General features: G+C 42.3%; 1 protein-coding gene across 1 annotated transcript in view; it reads left to right on the plus strand.

The window, feature by feature from the left end:
• Nucleotides 1–17,477, plus strand: part of LOC117743242 (protocadherin-16-like) — a 78,109-nt gene that overhangs the window by 11,067 nt on the left and 49,565 nt on the right. Inside the window, 3 exon segments of the mRNA XM_034551075.1 lie at nucleotides 1,997–2,842; nucleotides 2,963–3,160; nucleotides 3,372–4,145. Coding sequence (XP_034406966.1) covers nucleotides 2,015–2,842; nucleotides 2,963–3,160; nucleotides 3,372–4,145 — 1,800 coding nt within the window. The 5' untranslated portion in view covers nucleotides 1,997–2,014.

Genomic DNA, 17,477 nt, shown 5'->3' on the forward strand with positions numbered 1-17,477 from the left:
ACTGCACCGAAGGGACCAGTATCAGTGTCTCTCCCTGTCCCACTGGAGCTATAGCCTTTATTAATCTATTTTCCTTGGCGGCCACATAAACTACCGCAGGAGGTCAGTGTCGATAGAAAGACTGGTGGGATGGATGACTGCAGGAGGATTAAATTAGATATTAAATAATGTTTTTTATTTGCTCTATGTATTATGCAAAAGTATTCAGGAGCTTTGCAAATCTGACATTAATTACAGAGTTGTATTCGCTCAATAGCATTTGATAAAGAGTAATGATTTAGGTTATTCATGCAGGGAGAAATTTGTCCTACCATAAACGTATTCTTTCGGACTAAAGGATGATTAGAAACTGAAAAGAAATTAAGACAAGCAAATATTTCACATTGATTATGGTGATTGAAACGGCAAATCTACTTCGACGGATGAATGTAACCTCATTTCGATGAACTATTGTCTTTTAAAAAAGAAGCTGTTTTTCTTCCTTTTTTATTGTATGTGGAAAAACAGTCATGCAGCATACAATGGTCAGTCTTTTTGTATTTGTGAGTGTGAATGCTTCAATTCCATGTATGCGCAGACACTGCAGCCGGCAGCAAGCTGGCTTTCTCTCCTGAGGTGGAAGACATTCCTAAAGTTAACTGTCCAGACTATACATGCACTGGGGGAGTGATCATCTAGGTGAATATGGCTGGTCAGCAAAGGCCAACAGCCTCCATAGACAACGAGCATCCTGTCTGCTACTGGACCTTTTGCCTGCATCACACACTTATGTTGATTAGTACCAAACATTAGCTAATAGAGGCAGGACTCATTCACATTCCAGAGAGTTTCAATGGAGAAGATTGTTCAAGCAGCATCTCTCTGGTCTCTTGAGTTTGATGAATGAGTTATGTTAGGGCTCAATGGCCCTTCTCATTGCAGAATGTGTTCAGAGTTATACACTCAATACATCTTCACATGCATAAACAGTTGGTCTCAGTTTGAACATGATCTAAATATTTGTGGACCTCATCAAGGGTTAAAAGGAGCATCTATCTTGTGTGAGATAAGAGTTGGCCATGCAGGTTAGATTTGTACTGCCAGAATCTTACGTCAGTTTGCAAAAGTATGTGTGTCAAACCTGGGTCAAATAACATTTGACAGTGGGTGTCAGGTGAATTTTAGATAGCCTTTAAGATATTGTGATTACCTTTCTTTCAGTCGACAGATGAGGCAAATCCACTCTTCTGGCACACTAGGAACATCAATTTTTTTGTCAAATGTTGACCCTGAACTGATGCATGCCTTTGTAGATAGTCACAATATGTGTATCTGTTCATGATTAGATCCAACTAAGACATTAGCATGAGGAGGATATTATAGAGTTTGGGAAACATAGAAGCTAAGCTAACAAGAATGACATGTCTGCTTCTCCCCATAAAAGCCAAGCTATAGCAGCCATGGACTTACTTTCCCATGCATTCCATGTATTTGTAAGTGTGTGTGTAAGCATTTTCTATCATAAAAAAAATCTTACAAAGGATTTTGGTGACCATTTTAGTGTCTTTAATGTGTTTTCCCTTGGGATTTGAGTGTGTGGCCGCTCCAGACACTTTAAAATATCCTCACCCAGTGAATACAACTGGTTATCCTTTAGATAAATATAGTTTATGATTCTGTTCTCAATGTGGTTCAAGCCAATGTGGATCCTGGACAGATTTAGACTTCAATGTGTATGCTCTTTCAAATCTTCATGACTCAGCTGAAAAGTTCTTAATTTTTTTTACAAATGTCCATTTAAATGTGTATTTAATATAGGTTGAGGATTGTAAAAGTGTTAGCAGATTGTCATGTAAGGATTTAAGTTGCATACTTCACTGTGGAAAACATGTTTTAATGTTAGAATAAAAAAAGCTGTTCAATTGCTCAATTCACACATCATAAAAGATATTGTTACTTGAAGAAATACATCTTTTCTCTGGCTGATAGTTTTCTCCTCTCACTTTCTTTCCCCCAGGTGTAACACAACCCAACCATGCCGATAACAAGTAAAGGGTCAAGACCGAGGGCTCGGGTCAGCGGACCCTGCGTGTGTTCAAGTCCCTGGCGACAAAAGCCACTGTTTTATTTATGCACCCTCCTTGTTCTTGTTCAGTCTACAACTGTCCTTGGAGCACTGGAGCTCCAGCTTGATGAGGAGCAGCCGGCTGGGACCATCGTAGGTGACATCAGTGCTGGGTTACCGCCCGGTGAAATTGGGGGTCTTTACTTCATATCGGACCACGAGAGCACAGGTGTCAGCAACGATCTCAACATTGACGAAACCACAGGCATCATCACGACTGCACGCCGTCTGGACCGCGAGCAAAGGGACCACTATAGCTTTATCGCTGTGACAATGACAGGAGTCACTGTTGAGGTGTCGATCACCGTAATTGATATCAACGACCATGCACCCGTGTTCCCCAAAAAGAACGCTGTTCTTAAGATCCCTGAGCATACCGCAGTGGGGACAAGGTTTTCCCTGGAGCCTGCAACAGATGCAGATAAGGACCAACTGACCACTCAAGGCTACGCTATTCGAGAGGGCAACATAGGCCAGGCGTTCAGACTGGAGACCAAGCGAGCTGCTAACAAGGTGCTGTATCTAGACCTGGTGGTCAATGGACTTCTGGACAGGGAGAAACGCTCACTTTACACCATGGTCCTGGAGGCCTTTGATGGGGGATCCCCCAGAAGGATGGGATCCATGACCCTGGAAGTGACCGTGACAGACATCAACGATCACGCGCCGGTCTTCAATCAGACCAGATACCACGCTATTATCTCTGAAAGCCTCCCACAAGGCAGTAGCATCCTACAGGTTAGCTCAAGTCTTGTCAGTGTTTGGATAGTGAGTCAATACATCAATAACAGTTCTTTTGTCTGTAAATCCACATGGTCCAGGGTCATTTTAATTTCAAAGACTTTCTTATCTTTTCAGGTGTTTGCAATAGATGAGGATGAAGGCGATAATGGTCTGGTTCTTTATGAAATCAACCGCCGTCAGAGTGACCCTGATCGCTCCTTTGTCATAGATATCAAGTCTGGGGTCATAACTCTGAATAGGCCCTTGGATTATGAACTCAAGAGGGTTCATGAACTGGTGGTCCAGGCCAGGGATAACGCCAGCCAGCCTGAGGTAATTGCATTATGATTATTAATAACGGCACAAAATGCTGTTAATTTAATGATGACAGGTAATATGTTTCACATATATATATATATATATATATATATATATATATATATATATATATATGTTTTCCTGAAGGGTCATTATTACAAGGAGTTTTGTTCTGTTTTCTGTATTTAAAAAATAAAAGTAACATGAATATTGCACAATTTCACAGGTGACCAACGCCTTTGTGACCATTCATGTCCGTGACTACAATGACAACCAGCCCACCATGACCATCATTTTCCTCAGTGAGGACGGCTCTCCGAGGATCTCCGAAGGGGCCCAACCAGGCCAGTACGTTGCTCGGATATCTGTGACAGACCCAGACTATGGAGAGTATGCCAACGTGAATGTGTCCCTTGAGGGGGGTGATGGGAAGTTTGCTCTTACAACCAAGGACAGCATCATCTACCTGATATATGTGGACCAGGTCTTGGACCGAGAGGAACGGGATTCCTATGACCTGAGAGTCATGGCCACAGACTCCGGCACACCTCCTCTCAGGGCGGAGTCATCGTTCACCATTCAGGTGACTGATGTCAATGACAACCCCCCTCTTTTCGACCAGCAGGCCTACAGACAGACTATTCCTGAGGTTGTCTATCCTGGCTCCTTTGTCCTCCAAGTAACTGCCAGAGACAAGGACCAGGGCCCCAATGGGGACGTACGATATAGCCTCCTCAAGGGAAAAAACTCTCACTCTGATTGGTTTTCCATCGACAAGGTCACTGGAATCATTACCACAGCGTCGGCTCTGGACTTCGAATCAGAACCAGCACCGAGTGTGACTGTTGTTGCAACAGATAACGGTCGCCCGCCGTTGTCTTCCACAGCAAAGGTGGACATTGTGCTGCAGGATGTTAACGATAACACACCTGTGTTCTCTAGCAACTTCTACAATGCCTCCATCAAGGAGAACACCCCAGCTGGGACCTGCTTCTTAGAGGTAAGAGGACACCCTGAACAAGTTTTCTCTGCAGCCTTCTTTCCTTCTCAATCTTTTTATCCAGCTCTCTTTCACTCTGTTCTTCTTTAATTTGGAGAAGACCTGCCCGCAGCCAAAACCAAGTATTCACTGCCTCCTTTGTCCTCTTTATTCACTCTCTCTTTTTACACACACCCTCCCCGTAAGCTCTCTCTGATTACTCCCCCGGCAAAAGCCTGATTTATACATTCATACAAATGAGTCTGGAATTCAAAGTCATATCTGAAGTGAAAAGCAGTCTCAAAGATATATTTCAGAAAAACATGCACTTGGAAGCATTGCGATGTGATTCATAAAAACTGAGCAGAGAGGAGAAGAGGAAGCCATTCTGTGTGTTAATTTAAGGTTAAAACGATTTATGGGAGAAAAAAGAAACAGAGAGAGAGAGAGAGGGAGGCCAGGGAGGCAGACTTCACCTGCATTCCTGAATCTACTGTGAGAAGATTTACTCTGTGCTGGCATGTCCTTTCTCTCACCTCATATGGTTGCCATAGTAACCAAGCCATCAGCATAGGGTGAGCCCTTTGTATCGGGCCGCAGCTCGACTGTCTTGCTTTTATCTTGATTCTAGCAGGTTTTTTGTATAAGAAGGACCTCTCCCGAGAAATGAAAGAAAGGATGACTGGATGTTTGTCTTCCAGCAGGGTCTTAACTCGGCATCAGGCACTGTTTAGACCAATTTCTGCGCCTCAATGCCTGCTGCTAAAACCTAAACATGCAGTGGCTCTAATAAAACGTTTTGGACCGAACTGGAATTAGATAAATACCGGTAGTTGACCATGTATGTGGAAACTTGCTTATAGGCCTGTAAGGGAAGTAAGTAAGGGGATGTAATGAAGAGGAGGGATATGAGATGCTAATTAATTAAAAAGAAAAAAGAGAGATGTAATAACCTTGGGAAGGGGTGAGAAATAAAAAAAGCAATACGGATATAAACAGCCTTAACGTAATTTATTTCCGATGTGTCTTTACAATCCCAGATACAGGCTGTCCATTGCTGAATTATTAAACCCTGTAATGTGCTCCTAATTAGACTGCTTTGTTGAATTATTGTATCCCTCAACCAACTCATTGAAACCCCTCAACCTCAAACCCAGTTGCTGCAACAATTCAACTGTTAGTCGTTTCTTTAATCCTAGCCTGCAGTTATTCTGGCAGTAGGTGCAGGCGTTATCCCACGCCAGACACCACAGGTGGTTTTGATGCCAAAGTGAGTGAATAAGACTTGAGTTGCTCATTCCGGCACGTTCCTCAAGATCCAGGCAAGAGTCCACCCATAGGGGCTGCGATTTGCAAGATAATGGTAGTTAGAGTAAACTTTTTTTCTGGGCCTTTGAAATATGTGGCCATTCAGAGAGGACTCACGCAAATGATGTTATACCTGACATCATACCCTAACGGATGTTGTTCCAGATTTGTTCTGTATTTTCTCATCTTGCGTGCCAACCAACTGTCTAGATTGGGGAGCATTTGGTATTTTACTCTGTCAAGAAAGTGACAAAGTGAAGAATTGGGTCAGCTGGTCCAGTCGACCCAGTTTACATTTTTGTGTGATGTTATTTGGCACCGGCAATCCAGTTGTGATGTTTCGTCACGTTCCCAACAGAGTCGAGGCTACGGCAGAATGTTCTCAGAATTGAACCAATATTTACAATAGATAACAATCACTGTTTGACTTTAGGAATGATTATGCTGGACTGGCTGGCTCAGTTTGGATTTGTGTAAAAATAGGGGGAAATCAGCAAATGGTTAATATCTAAACAGGGAAATATGTTATCAGAATACATCTTTCATTGAGTGGGACACATACACACATCAAGTAAGGGGTTGTTTTTTAATTTGTTTTCTGCCAAAGTTAGTCTTCACTAAACTCTCTTTTTCTTCTCTCACATTATATCAGTTTCTGTTTTTGTTACTTATTTGCTCAGTTTCTCTTTTTTTGTATCTTCCTCATGATGTCTATTTTGATTTTCCACTCAGAAATAAGTATGAATGTACGTAATAGTGTGGAGGAAGTTTCTTATCAGTTGGGCTCCTAAAGTAATCTGTAATGTGCTGCACTGTTTATGTAGCCGCGACACAAAAGAGTTATTTATTTCTTGGTTTCCCTGCTTTCCTCTTCCCCCGCTTCCTTAAAGTATTTCCCAGGCAGGAGAGGTTATGGTGCCTCAGTGAGTGTGTGTGTGTGTGTGTGTGTGTGTTTGTATGCACATCCATCTGATTCAGGTTCATATCCTGAGAAGGTAAGGGGTCATGAGAACAGTGGGAATTGCTGCTTGTGAGGAAAAGTGACAAACATATAAGTGGAGCATTTTAAACTCTTATTCGCATGCAAATGTTACTGGAATCGTCTGATCTGTGTGGGACCTATTTGAATGCCTCATAGTTGTTCTTTTTCTCCTGTACAATCTGGGGGATTTTATTTTAGAGACAGTAACAGTATTTCCCTCCTTGCAGATTTTCTGTCAAATCCAATAACATGCTCACATCTAGCGTTGCTCCACGTTGGGTAGCCACTGTTCATCTCACAAGCAGTGACATTCACGCTTCTGTCAAACCTCAAATGCAGACATCAACAGATGAGATGCAAGCTAGAAGACCCATTGATTAAAAAATAATAATAGTGCAAATGAAATAAAAGGACCGAACAAAGGCCGAATTAAATAGTGAGAATGAGATGGCAAAACAGAAAGACAACGTTTTCATGCGTGTCTCTATGAGCATTCCTGTATGTCATATCTGTGTTTGTGTACTTGTATACCCTTTTGAAGGCAGTAACTCATGTTCAGCAGGTGATGCATCTCCCCTGGGATGTTAACCATGTGGTTTCCTGGTCAAGCCTGTTAAACAACACTTAATCATCTCAACAGAGGCACAGATGTGCTCAGCTGGGAGATGTACAAACCTGTAGAGAAAAGCTTGCTGGTATTGCCGTACAACATTACAACAGTACTGCACTGCTTGTTGGTAGATGACATTTGAACACCATGCTATAACAATTAATAATTTTCAGAATCAAAAAGAAATAAGGCAGGGAATTTTGGTGAATGATGATTAAAACCTTGAAGCCATGCTAGCACTGGAGGTAAACTTTAATGCAGAGGGATTATCCCTAAAGGAACATGAATATGCCCCTGATTATGATATAGCTAGCAAATAAAGTGACATTCGGACCTGAGACTAATGCAAGACTGGTTAGGGAGTATCCACAATAGAAATGGTGCAACCTCTATGGAGGATAGATGTTCTTAGTAAATGTAATTACAATCTTACTATTAAATGACGGCTGTCCACAGCAAATTTCTTCGGAAATCTGGATATTTGAGATGCTTTGCCATACACCAAACAGCTTGTCAAGAGGACATGTTAACCTCATGGTGGCGATTTCATTCTCACCAGTCAAATGTGACCAAATCTTGCTCTACATAAAATGTTTTTTGACAGACAGGCATATTATCTCACCTATGGAGCAGACCTTGTGGGTAGGCAGGTAAAACAAGAGTGGAGTGTGAAGGCGACTGATATAGAGAAAAAACATATTGGAGAGGAGACAGGTTTCTTTTGACAGGTGGAGTTAGTCCTCCTGAACTCCCCGCTAAACCACTTAAACAAACACAGCACGTCTGCCTGTCAAAGCAATCAGCAATTTGGTCTGAAGTCCAAAGTCTGGAACCCCATGGCTAAAGTCTCTACGGCTCTATAAGGAAATACTAATCATATTTAAAACATACACACACACATGCACTCTGAGACTAATCACATTTGATAAACCAATAGACCCAGAAACAGTTGGTAACTCACTGAAAACAGGAAGGTGTCCTTCTTAAGCTTCTTGTAACACCAGACCAGTCTCCTGCTGGTGGTGAATCTGACCCCGGCAAAAAACCAGAGCCAGACCAAACCAGAGCTTCGATTTAGGGCTTTTCACGCTCTGCTAGCCCAGACTCACAATAAACACACTATAGTTTTTATTAAGCTTGAAAATCTGATCGGGTAGGGGGGCAATTATAGTTATTGTCCTTTTGATGCCTTCCTTCAATGCTTGTTCTCGAACAGTGGCAGCTGTGCTTTAATGCGGCCGCGCTCTGTTGAAACTTTATCTTGTGTGTTTTAATTAATCTGTCAGTGTGTTTCATTTGCTAGCATCAATAGCTGCGTGAAGAACGGCTGCAGGTTGGAGAGATCACATGTCAACACATGCCCTGGTGGCATCTGGTGATCAGCGCAGACAAATAGTTGGGTTCGTTCACAAACAGACACCAGCGAGATCCAAAATGCGGTGAATCGTTTCATGCTGTTAACAGCTGGCCGGTGTTCTGACACACTTACCCTGTCTCTGGTTCTGTATTTCTGTATCTGTCTCACACTCTCTCCCACCGGCTCACACGTCTCTCAGCTGCCAGCGAAGTTGACACGATGTGTGTGGTGAGGGATCAGGTTGGTGTGTCTGCCATGCAAACTATTCTCATAACTTCCTTCAACACTGACTGTGAATTCATCACCTGTTTGTCACTGGAAGCTCAGAAGCCATGAAGAAAATCCATCTTGGTTTTACGCTCATGCGCTAATAAACGTCCCACATAATGAGGTGGGCTTTATTTGTTCACTGTACGCCGGTAATGGCTGGCTTGAAAGAACAGTTGCTCTGGTGTTTTTAGAAATATCTATGTTGCAATCCTTGACATCTTCATTATATGAACGCCTACGCTAACAGAATGAGTAGAGGTGGCAACGGCACTCTGGTCTATCAGTTGATTGGTCTGTCAAATTGATTAGTGGATGGATTTCCATGAAATTCTCTTTAGACAGCAATTGTCCCTATAGAGGATAAATTCTCCTGACTTTGAAGATCCCCAGACCTTTGCTGCCAAATACCTGCAAATGAAGAGACACGAGACTGGCAGCCTCAGATGTCATTTGTGCTGACTGATAATTAGAAAATGCTATAATCCTCGACTAAGATGGTGAACATGGTACTTTATTTAGTGAAGGCACCAGTTCAGAGCCCTGTTTTTGGAAGAGCATTGTTCGGCTCTTTGATGTGTGTTGGATTCTGGCTCGGGTTGAATAAATCCTACTTTTGCCTTTCTTTTTCCCCTCAGAAGCAGTAGTTTGGTTCCATATCACTAGCTGTTGGCATATGCGGTGTGTTAACCCTATCAGAGTGTTCATTCAAGTGTGATCTGTCTGGCCGATGCCTCTGTGGAGAGAATGGCCTCACGCCTCATTAAGCCCAATACTCCGTACCATATGGCAACGAGGGATTTTCTCCTCTCAATCTCTTTCTTTCTGTCTCTCTCGAGTCTGGCTGGGTTTTATTCCATTTATTCATCTCATCTGTTAGTGAGTATCTCAATTTCCATTCTTTTTTTCTTTTTTTCTTAACTTTTACCATTATGGCTCCTGTACTGGTTTCAACTATTGTGAGACTCAAGTATGGAAAGAGTTTCTTTCTTGGTCTCTCCCCGCATCAGTGGACCATTTTAAAGATAAGCATTTCAACACTACATAATTAATTAAGTTAATGCATCAGTTTTACTTCTCATGGGACTTTTACTTACTCTACTTTGATTATTTCCCACACCTAACGGTGACATATTGAAATTGCTTCTTTTGTCCAATCAAATATTCACAATCCAAATATATTCTATTTAGTAAATCCTCAATTAATCATCTAAATTGACCTAACCAAGTCAACATTATTGGCACACCTCTGCAAGAGGAGTTCCTGAATATCAGCAAATCACTCTCCACAAAAATGTAAAAAAATTTAGTGTAAAAAAAATAAATGTGCTTATAGAAAAGTCTTTACTGCAGAAACTGACATGCTGGACACCTTCAGCTTTAGTGTGAACACAGTGGAGATCGCTCCTCAGTGGAACACTCTGATATCAAACAGCTGCAGGCACAAGATCCTCCATATACCACACAAACGAAACTGAAGCCATTCACACACACACATGCACACATTTTCTATCTGTCTCTTCTCTCCTGCCTATCTCGCTCTTCCAGCTCTCCTGGGCTGCCTTCGCATGGTGTTTCTTTTCAAACGTATCTGGCGTCCAGACATCTTTTTTATCTCCGACTTGGCCACCATTTTGTCATCTCTCATCTCATATTGCTTCTCACTCCTACACTGGAGTTTGAGAGTGAAAGGAACAAACTCACAGGCACACACACACACACGAGCAGCACAAGTGATCAGCAGGTGATCCTTTCGGCCCGCCGCAGTTCATTTGGTCACAGTAATCTAATTTCATGACGCACTGAGTTAAGTTGGTGTAAATTAGTATGCTTCCTCTGTTTCTCTCGATTGTATTGGCTTTGGGAGGGGCTCTACAGTTTGGGACAGCAGGTGGTCGATAAGTTAGGGGTGAAGGGCGGTACGAGCAGTTGTTTCCCAGTGTATCAGATTCTGTCATTTCTGCTTTACGTGTTGGATTTGAAGTCACAGTTGGGTGTGACCAAGACATTTCCCTTTGAGCGCAGGGTTTTTGTGTCTGTGGCATAAAAAGATCTGAATGTTTCAAGTCGTTAAATTATTTTTTTTCTTTGTTGTTATTTTTTGCGCTACTGGAGGAGACGACTTGTTTGTATGTGTCTGTCCGCGTGGTTGTTAGAGACGTTATCTGACTGATTCTGCTCCTCTGTTGTTGTGTCTGTCCCAGCTCTCTTGCTATTTATTTTCATCTCAGGAGTCAAAGACTGTGCAGCTCCAGATATTTGTTTTCTCAAATGCATCATCCATTTAATCATCTCACTTCTCCTCTTTGACTTCCTTCTCACCTCAGAAACTCAAACGTGGAGATGCTGAGAGAAGCCGAGAGGGAAACATTAGTATTCCAGATCTAGCATTGCGTTCGCTTTGCCAAAATACGCAGTGTTTTTTTATTAATGGCACCAACTTACAAAAAGCATTTTATATCCAGTATGGTCTGCATCACGCTTCACACTTTCTTTACATCTCCCAGATGCATTTCTATCATGCGTGCCCCTCATATTGTCTTTTCCGCGGACTCCAGCTTTAATAAGGATAGTTCTCACCATGAGTTGTCTATTAAAGGTTCGAGCAGCACCAGAAAGAATGAAAGAAAGTTTCCACTACCAGGGAGGATTTTTTTTATGAGAATCTCTTACTTCTTCCTGCCCACTCTGCCCTTCATCAATCCCCATTTCTCCCTTGTTATTTCTGTCTGGTTTCACTGAGCTGTACTGTGCCTGGGCCGACGTGATGCATTTAACTGTAAATATATGTTAAGCACATTTGTAATTAAACAACTTTGGAAGAAGGTTCATAAATCTAACTAAATATATGTACAGAGAAGAACAGAAGAACAGGATGAAACCCTGGAGCATGAGCTTTAGAGATAAAAAAAACACAAAAAACTCAGCGATTTATTTCCATTGTGGGCCATTGTGCATGTGAGCGTGCATGTGTGTGTGTGGTGGCTGGCTGCGGACCGGGTTGGAAGGACTACAGGAGTGGAAATAACTTTACTGTTTGCACGGGCAACTGCTGTGATTTGTTTCATTGAACTGTACAAACCTTGAGCCGCAAGGGCTACGGGATGATTAATGACAACGTGATGACAACGGATGGATAGGTGATCAGTAAGGGGTTTAAAATACTGGAAGAGAAAATCATTTGTCAAAATATTAAGTGATTTTGATTGTTAACTTTTTCTTGATTCCAAACTCCTGTCTCTTTCCTTCAGACTGTAGCCTTCTGGACTCAGGGCACTCGTCCATGCAGGATAAGCAGAATACTAATTTAATAAGCAGCCTTGAGATGAGGAATAAATCTCTTTTTTCCATTTAAATTGACCACCTAACTGAGTGTGGGTTGGACTCTTTAGAAGCCGTGCTTAATGCAGTCTCGTCTATAATTTCTCTATTTGGGCCAAGGTCTATAATTTCAGCACAAATAGCTCTGATATTCCTTTGAATGAACACCGGCTGCATTATAAGGAAAGCTCCATTGAGTTTATCAATAATGGCTTAAATTATTTCTCTAACCTCTTGAGTTTAAACATTCTTGACAAGGCGTGCGGCTTTCACTGGACATTCAAATATTCATCTTCAGGCAACTTTCAGCTGCCTTCAGGGTGGTCTATCTTTTTCTCACCAACTATACTGTGTAATTCCTTAAGTTATGGAAAAGGGATTCTTCATCTTTCCTGTCACTGTGCCTTTCAGTATCCCCACCCTGCAATTTGGACAAAGCTCTTGTAAGAACTATGACAGAAAGTTGTTTTTTTCATAGCAGCATGTCTTGCAGTCAGATCATGCAAGGTGTTTGTGTTGGAGTCGTGTAAGGACTCTAAAAGGAATCTCTCTGGCATGAAACAGTAGTCGTGTTTTTTTAACCTTACACTGAGTACATTTACAGGCATTTGGCCAGGGCGATAGGTGTTGGCTGAGGTTATGTAAATCATCTGATTTGGCCTGTGTTCTGCCTTGCTGTTGCAAGTGATTTAACTTTGAGAGTAAGGATGTGTCAAATTTAATGTCAATTTAGGGGTACCAACATTTCTGGAGCATGTGGCCTAAATTTAGCTCTGTGGTTTTGGATCAGATTTACTGCGGCCTAACAAACCCCGGTGCACAGTGTGCAGTTTAGGAAGTTCTTTATACTACTTGGAATAAATCTCTTGGTTTTGAAACAACAGCATTCAGCAATAAAAGTGCTACGAGGTGATGTTCTCAAGTCAAAGTGCACAGCCATGAGAAAGACAGGCAGAAGAGATGTACGTTGCGTAAACGGTTGACAGATATATTGCTGTCACCAGTTTGATTCTGGATTTTCGGAGCAATCACACACTCGGCTCTCTTTGCTTGATGATGTTTAACTCCTACGTGCTCCTACGTATGGCATCAACGGAAGAGACAACCAGAGGGAGCCAGCCATCTCTGAATGTCAACATCTGGTGTTATATCTGCTGTCACTCACCAAAGCTTAATGTTTTCACATCATGGCTCAGCAGAGCAGGACTGGTGTGGAAAGTGTGAGCAGTCGGTCGGTGGCAAGATTAAATGGGAGACATTTTTTATTGGATCTGATATCCTACACCATTTTTATACAGAGGAGAGGAATCATGTTTTTTGGTTCATGTATTAACAAGGAAGGTTTGGCAAGGATGGGATTTGCTTATTTATTCATCTGAAATATATTCTCACAACACAGATTAAACCTCATAAATAGATATAATCCACAAACTAAAGGCCAATCACAAGTAATGCAACTAAAATAACACCAATTAAATAGGCCATGTCAAAAAAACAACTTCACGTGGAGCATTGGAATAAGTTAGTCAGGGTTTTGAATGGCAATTGTGGCCACTCAGAGAAAAGGCTACAGTTGAATGAAGTGCTGTATCTTTTGAATGGTGTGTGTGGAAGAAAGATTGTGAACAGAGACAGGCTGTAGTTATGCTTGTGTCTGCTAATGATCGTACAAGCCATTCCTGTCAGGGCTTTGTCAGTCTGGATTGTTAATGGAGGAGCCCTGTTATGTTGGGGATGCCCAGTCTCTCTGTAGCTGGAGCAGAGGCAGACATTGGTAACCCGGCCAGCGTCCTACTCCTTGTAAGGGAATATCAATTTAGAAAAACGCTAGTGCTTTCTGATGTTGTCAAGTGGTTTTCACTCACACAGACACACATATACATGCAAACACAGACATACACACTGGTTAATTCGTACAGCACTTGAGGGCTGTTGAGAGTATTTTGTGCCCCGCCCCAGGGGACGATTATAGGAGAGCTGCTTGATTGCAAGACTCTTGGAGAGCCGGATCTGCAGCTCTAATACCGGATACAAGAGCTGATGTGAATCCATCGAATTGGTATGTTCCTCTACACAGCCGTTGTTTCTTATCTAAAGAACAGTTCTTTCAAGTCGTGCAGATGGAGAAACTGGGATCACAGGAAGTGCAGAACAGATGATACTGCTTAGTGTGTTGAATAACGTGTAATGCTATGTACACTAAACACGCTATGTCGTAATGAAGCATGCAGTGATGGTAATGAGAGAGAGTCAGATCTTGGCTGATGAAAATTGTGTACTGCAGTTGTTTTAATTTGTATTGTATCAGCTTTTTTTTGCAATACACTCTAAGAAAAAAAACATTTGAACAACAGACGCAACAATTGTTTTCATCAACAATTGTTTTCATCAACAATTCTTCTTTTTGCTGTTTTTATTTGTCCTCTTTACTCATGTTAAAGGTAAATGCAAACATTAAACAATACACTGGTTAGTTTTGTTTTGTTTGTATATGATTTTATTATAATAGTAATATACAAATAATTTCAATGTGATAGTGACTGGTGCTACAACAGACGACCAATGACGTCAGAGTACCATGTTGATGCCATTGCAGACCAAGTAGTTAAATACAGTCTGTTCACTCACACATACTTCCAATCATGTAAAGGATTTTATGCAAGAAATGGAGTGCTATTGTAGTGCTCTTGCAACATCTAGCAACATCACAATATGTCTCTAATGAAGAGATGAATATGTGGATGATTTATAGTCAAGACATGAAGAGCTCTGGAAAGATCAGGACTCTGCACATTTTAGAGAGCGAGGGAGAGGGTTTGAAAAAAGAGGCAGTGATGAAAGGCGCAGAGCATGTGGTGTGAAAGCATGAATGCAGGATGCAGCTGAGGTGCTGATGGTTACCATGACAATGAGAGACGTAGAAGGGGGGTTAGGGGAGGTGGGGCCGAGCCAATTCATCACGGCTTACTTGTGTGTGTGTGTGTGTGTGTGTGTGTGTGTTTTGGTGACTTCACCTCTATCTGTCCGAGTGCACCCTTGAAACAGGCTATTTCTCTCTCTGACACCTTGCCTGGACACACATTTACACATATAGTTATAAAAGACAGGCAGCCAGCAGACCAGCAGTGCAGGTCAAATGTACAAAGCGTTTTCAAGACAGAGTTAAAGATGACCAATATTTCCTTTCAGTCTTCTTTCCCTTTAAATAGGCGACCATGTACTCCATTGTTTACGTGACTTCTTTTATGACATGCAGACTGAGAATGGGATCAAAGAATGCCACAAGGATGCAATAGAAATGCTTTTGATTAGATGATAATGGCTCCAATGAGGGGACTCTGTCTGTCTTTGCAAATTAGAACGCCCTGAAGAATGCAGATTGTGCAGACTGTGTGTGTGTGTGAGTGTATGTGTGTGTGTGTGTGTGTGTGTGTGTGTGTGTGTGTCTGCAGGGGAGTAATCTTCCATCCAGAGGTATTTTTCATTGCTGTCAGGGGGAGAGTGGGGTCATGTTATTGTAACTGGGCACAGAGAGGAGCAGGCAGACAGTCTTCATATGAACACTCACCCATGTGAGGGATGATCGCCATTACTTCATACAAATAGCATGTGTATGCGTGCATGTATGTGATGGGGGAAGCGTGATGGCTTTCAAAGGGTTGGAGCCATCGTTCAGCGGTAGCCATGGTAACGGGATTCTCAGGACCCACATAGAGGGTAGAGAGAGGAGGAGAAAGCAGGAGGCAGGGGGGCGGGGGGGAACAGAGGGAATTATGGAGAGAGGTGTTGGCATCTGTAAAGCGATGATGTAGATCTGCGCCTCATAGAGCCAAAGTACAATGCAGTTTGTATGTTCTGGTCACGTGACACATCCTATTAAAAAATACCTTTAAAAAAATTTCTTACAAATGTATCAGAGAGAAATAACAGACACACACAACAAACGACCTAAAGTATGTAGTCTGAATTGATGGTGCTTGGGTCATATCTAAGATACATACAGATAAAGAAAATTACTCCAGATTCAACTTGTAAAATCAATGCTGAAAGCTCTACACAGAGTTACATGCAATTGCACCTTCTTTTAACAGCTCCCATAATCCCCTTTAAGTAAGTACTGAGGTGGGTTTTTTAGGCCAAAACCCATATAAAGTTATTTGTATACCTATTAGGAAACAACATAATTTCATGCACATTTGCAAGACAGATAATGCATGTGTGCGTGCAGCGCTCAGCTTGCTTTTCCAACACTTAAACTATGACTCAGTTAATGTGAGGTTCACAATCCTCAGCCAGCTGAAAAGAGACACCATGTGCGGGTTTTATTTGCATCACCTTTAAATCCCTGTGGTCTGCCGCTGCTTTGAGGTAAACTGAGGTAATGCTTACCCACAACTGTAAATACTCACATGCATGAGCCATTGACTGGCACAGCAGTAGGTTTGGGCCTAGAAGTTTGAATTAGCAGTCCATTCTGTTCTTGCTTGCCTTTATTTACGCCTTCTTTTCTTTTCTTCCTTATCTAAACTGACGATTCAGATTTGCTTCGGCTTTTTAGGCTCCTGCATCCACAATACTTCCCCTTCTGTCTCTTTCAATTCAGGGGAGAATCTGGACACGCACACACACTTACACACACAGTGTACACAGCCTCCGACTGTGGCTCTAAATGGAGCCCTTTGTTTTCTTAATTGTCAAATTAAACATGTCAATCTATTTGAATGGGACACACATACGCCAGCTGCCAGCTCACCCAATTGAGAAATGGGGGGTTTAGCCCGTATTCATTAAAGACACGCCCCCCCCCCCAGCCCCCCCCCCCCCCCCACCCAGAAAAAACGACTTGAACATGCTTTAAATCTCTTTTTCACACACACACATGTGCATGCACAAACACAAATGAGGAGAGGATGAGGAAAAAGTCGCTGCAATCTTTTGTCTGTCACAGAGTGCGGCTGGATGGACGACCCCCTCATCTGGTAACAATCACCTCACAGGCTGCCTCAGTCTCTTGCTTTTGTGTGTGTGTGTGTGTGTGTGTGTGTGTGTTTTAGCATGTGTAGTGTCCACGAGCATCTAGATGTTACGACCAGCATGTGCATGAGTGTGTGTCCGTGTGTGTGTCTGTGTGTGTTTCTGTGTGTGTTTCTAATCCCAGAGAATGCCACTAGAAAGCCCCATATATCCCAGCCCTGTCTGGGAAATATGAAGGAGTAGGGAGGGACCTGCCTTCAAAATGGAAAACTACAAGAGTGGGCACTTTCTCTTTCTCCTTTTTTTCTTTTCTTCCTGCAGGTGATTATCCTTTTCTATTTATTTGCCCAGCGGACGTCCTGCTCTTAGTCCAATCAAACATCCTACATTTTACACATTAGTGTGGCCTTTCTTCCAGCTGCCGCTCCCTCAGAGTGGAGTTGATGTGAACCCTGGAGCAGTGTCCAGGCTGCCCGCAGCTCCAGACAATGCACACCTATATTTCACCCTGCAGGGGCAATTCTCCTGCTTGTT

Source organism: Cyclopterus lumpus, chromosome 14, assembly GCF_009769545.1.
Source record: "Cyclopterus lumpus isolate fCycLum1 chromosome 14, fCycLum1.pri, whole genome shotgun sequence".
In the NCBI taxonomy this organism is placed as follows: Eukaryota; Metazoa; Chordata; class Actinopteri; order Perciformes; family Cyclopteridae; genus Cyclopterus; species Cyclopterus lumpus.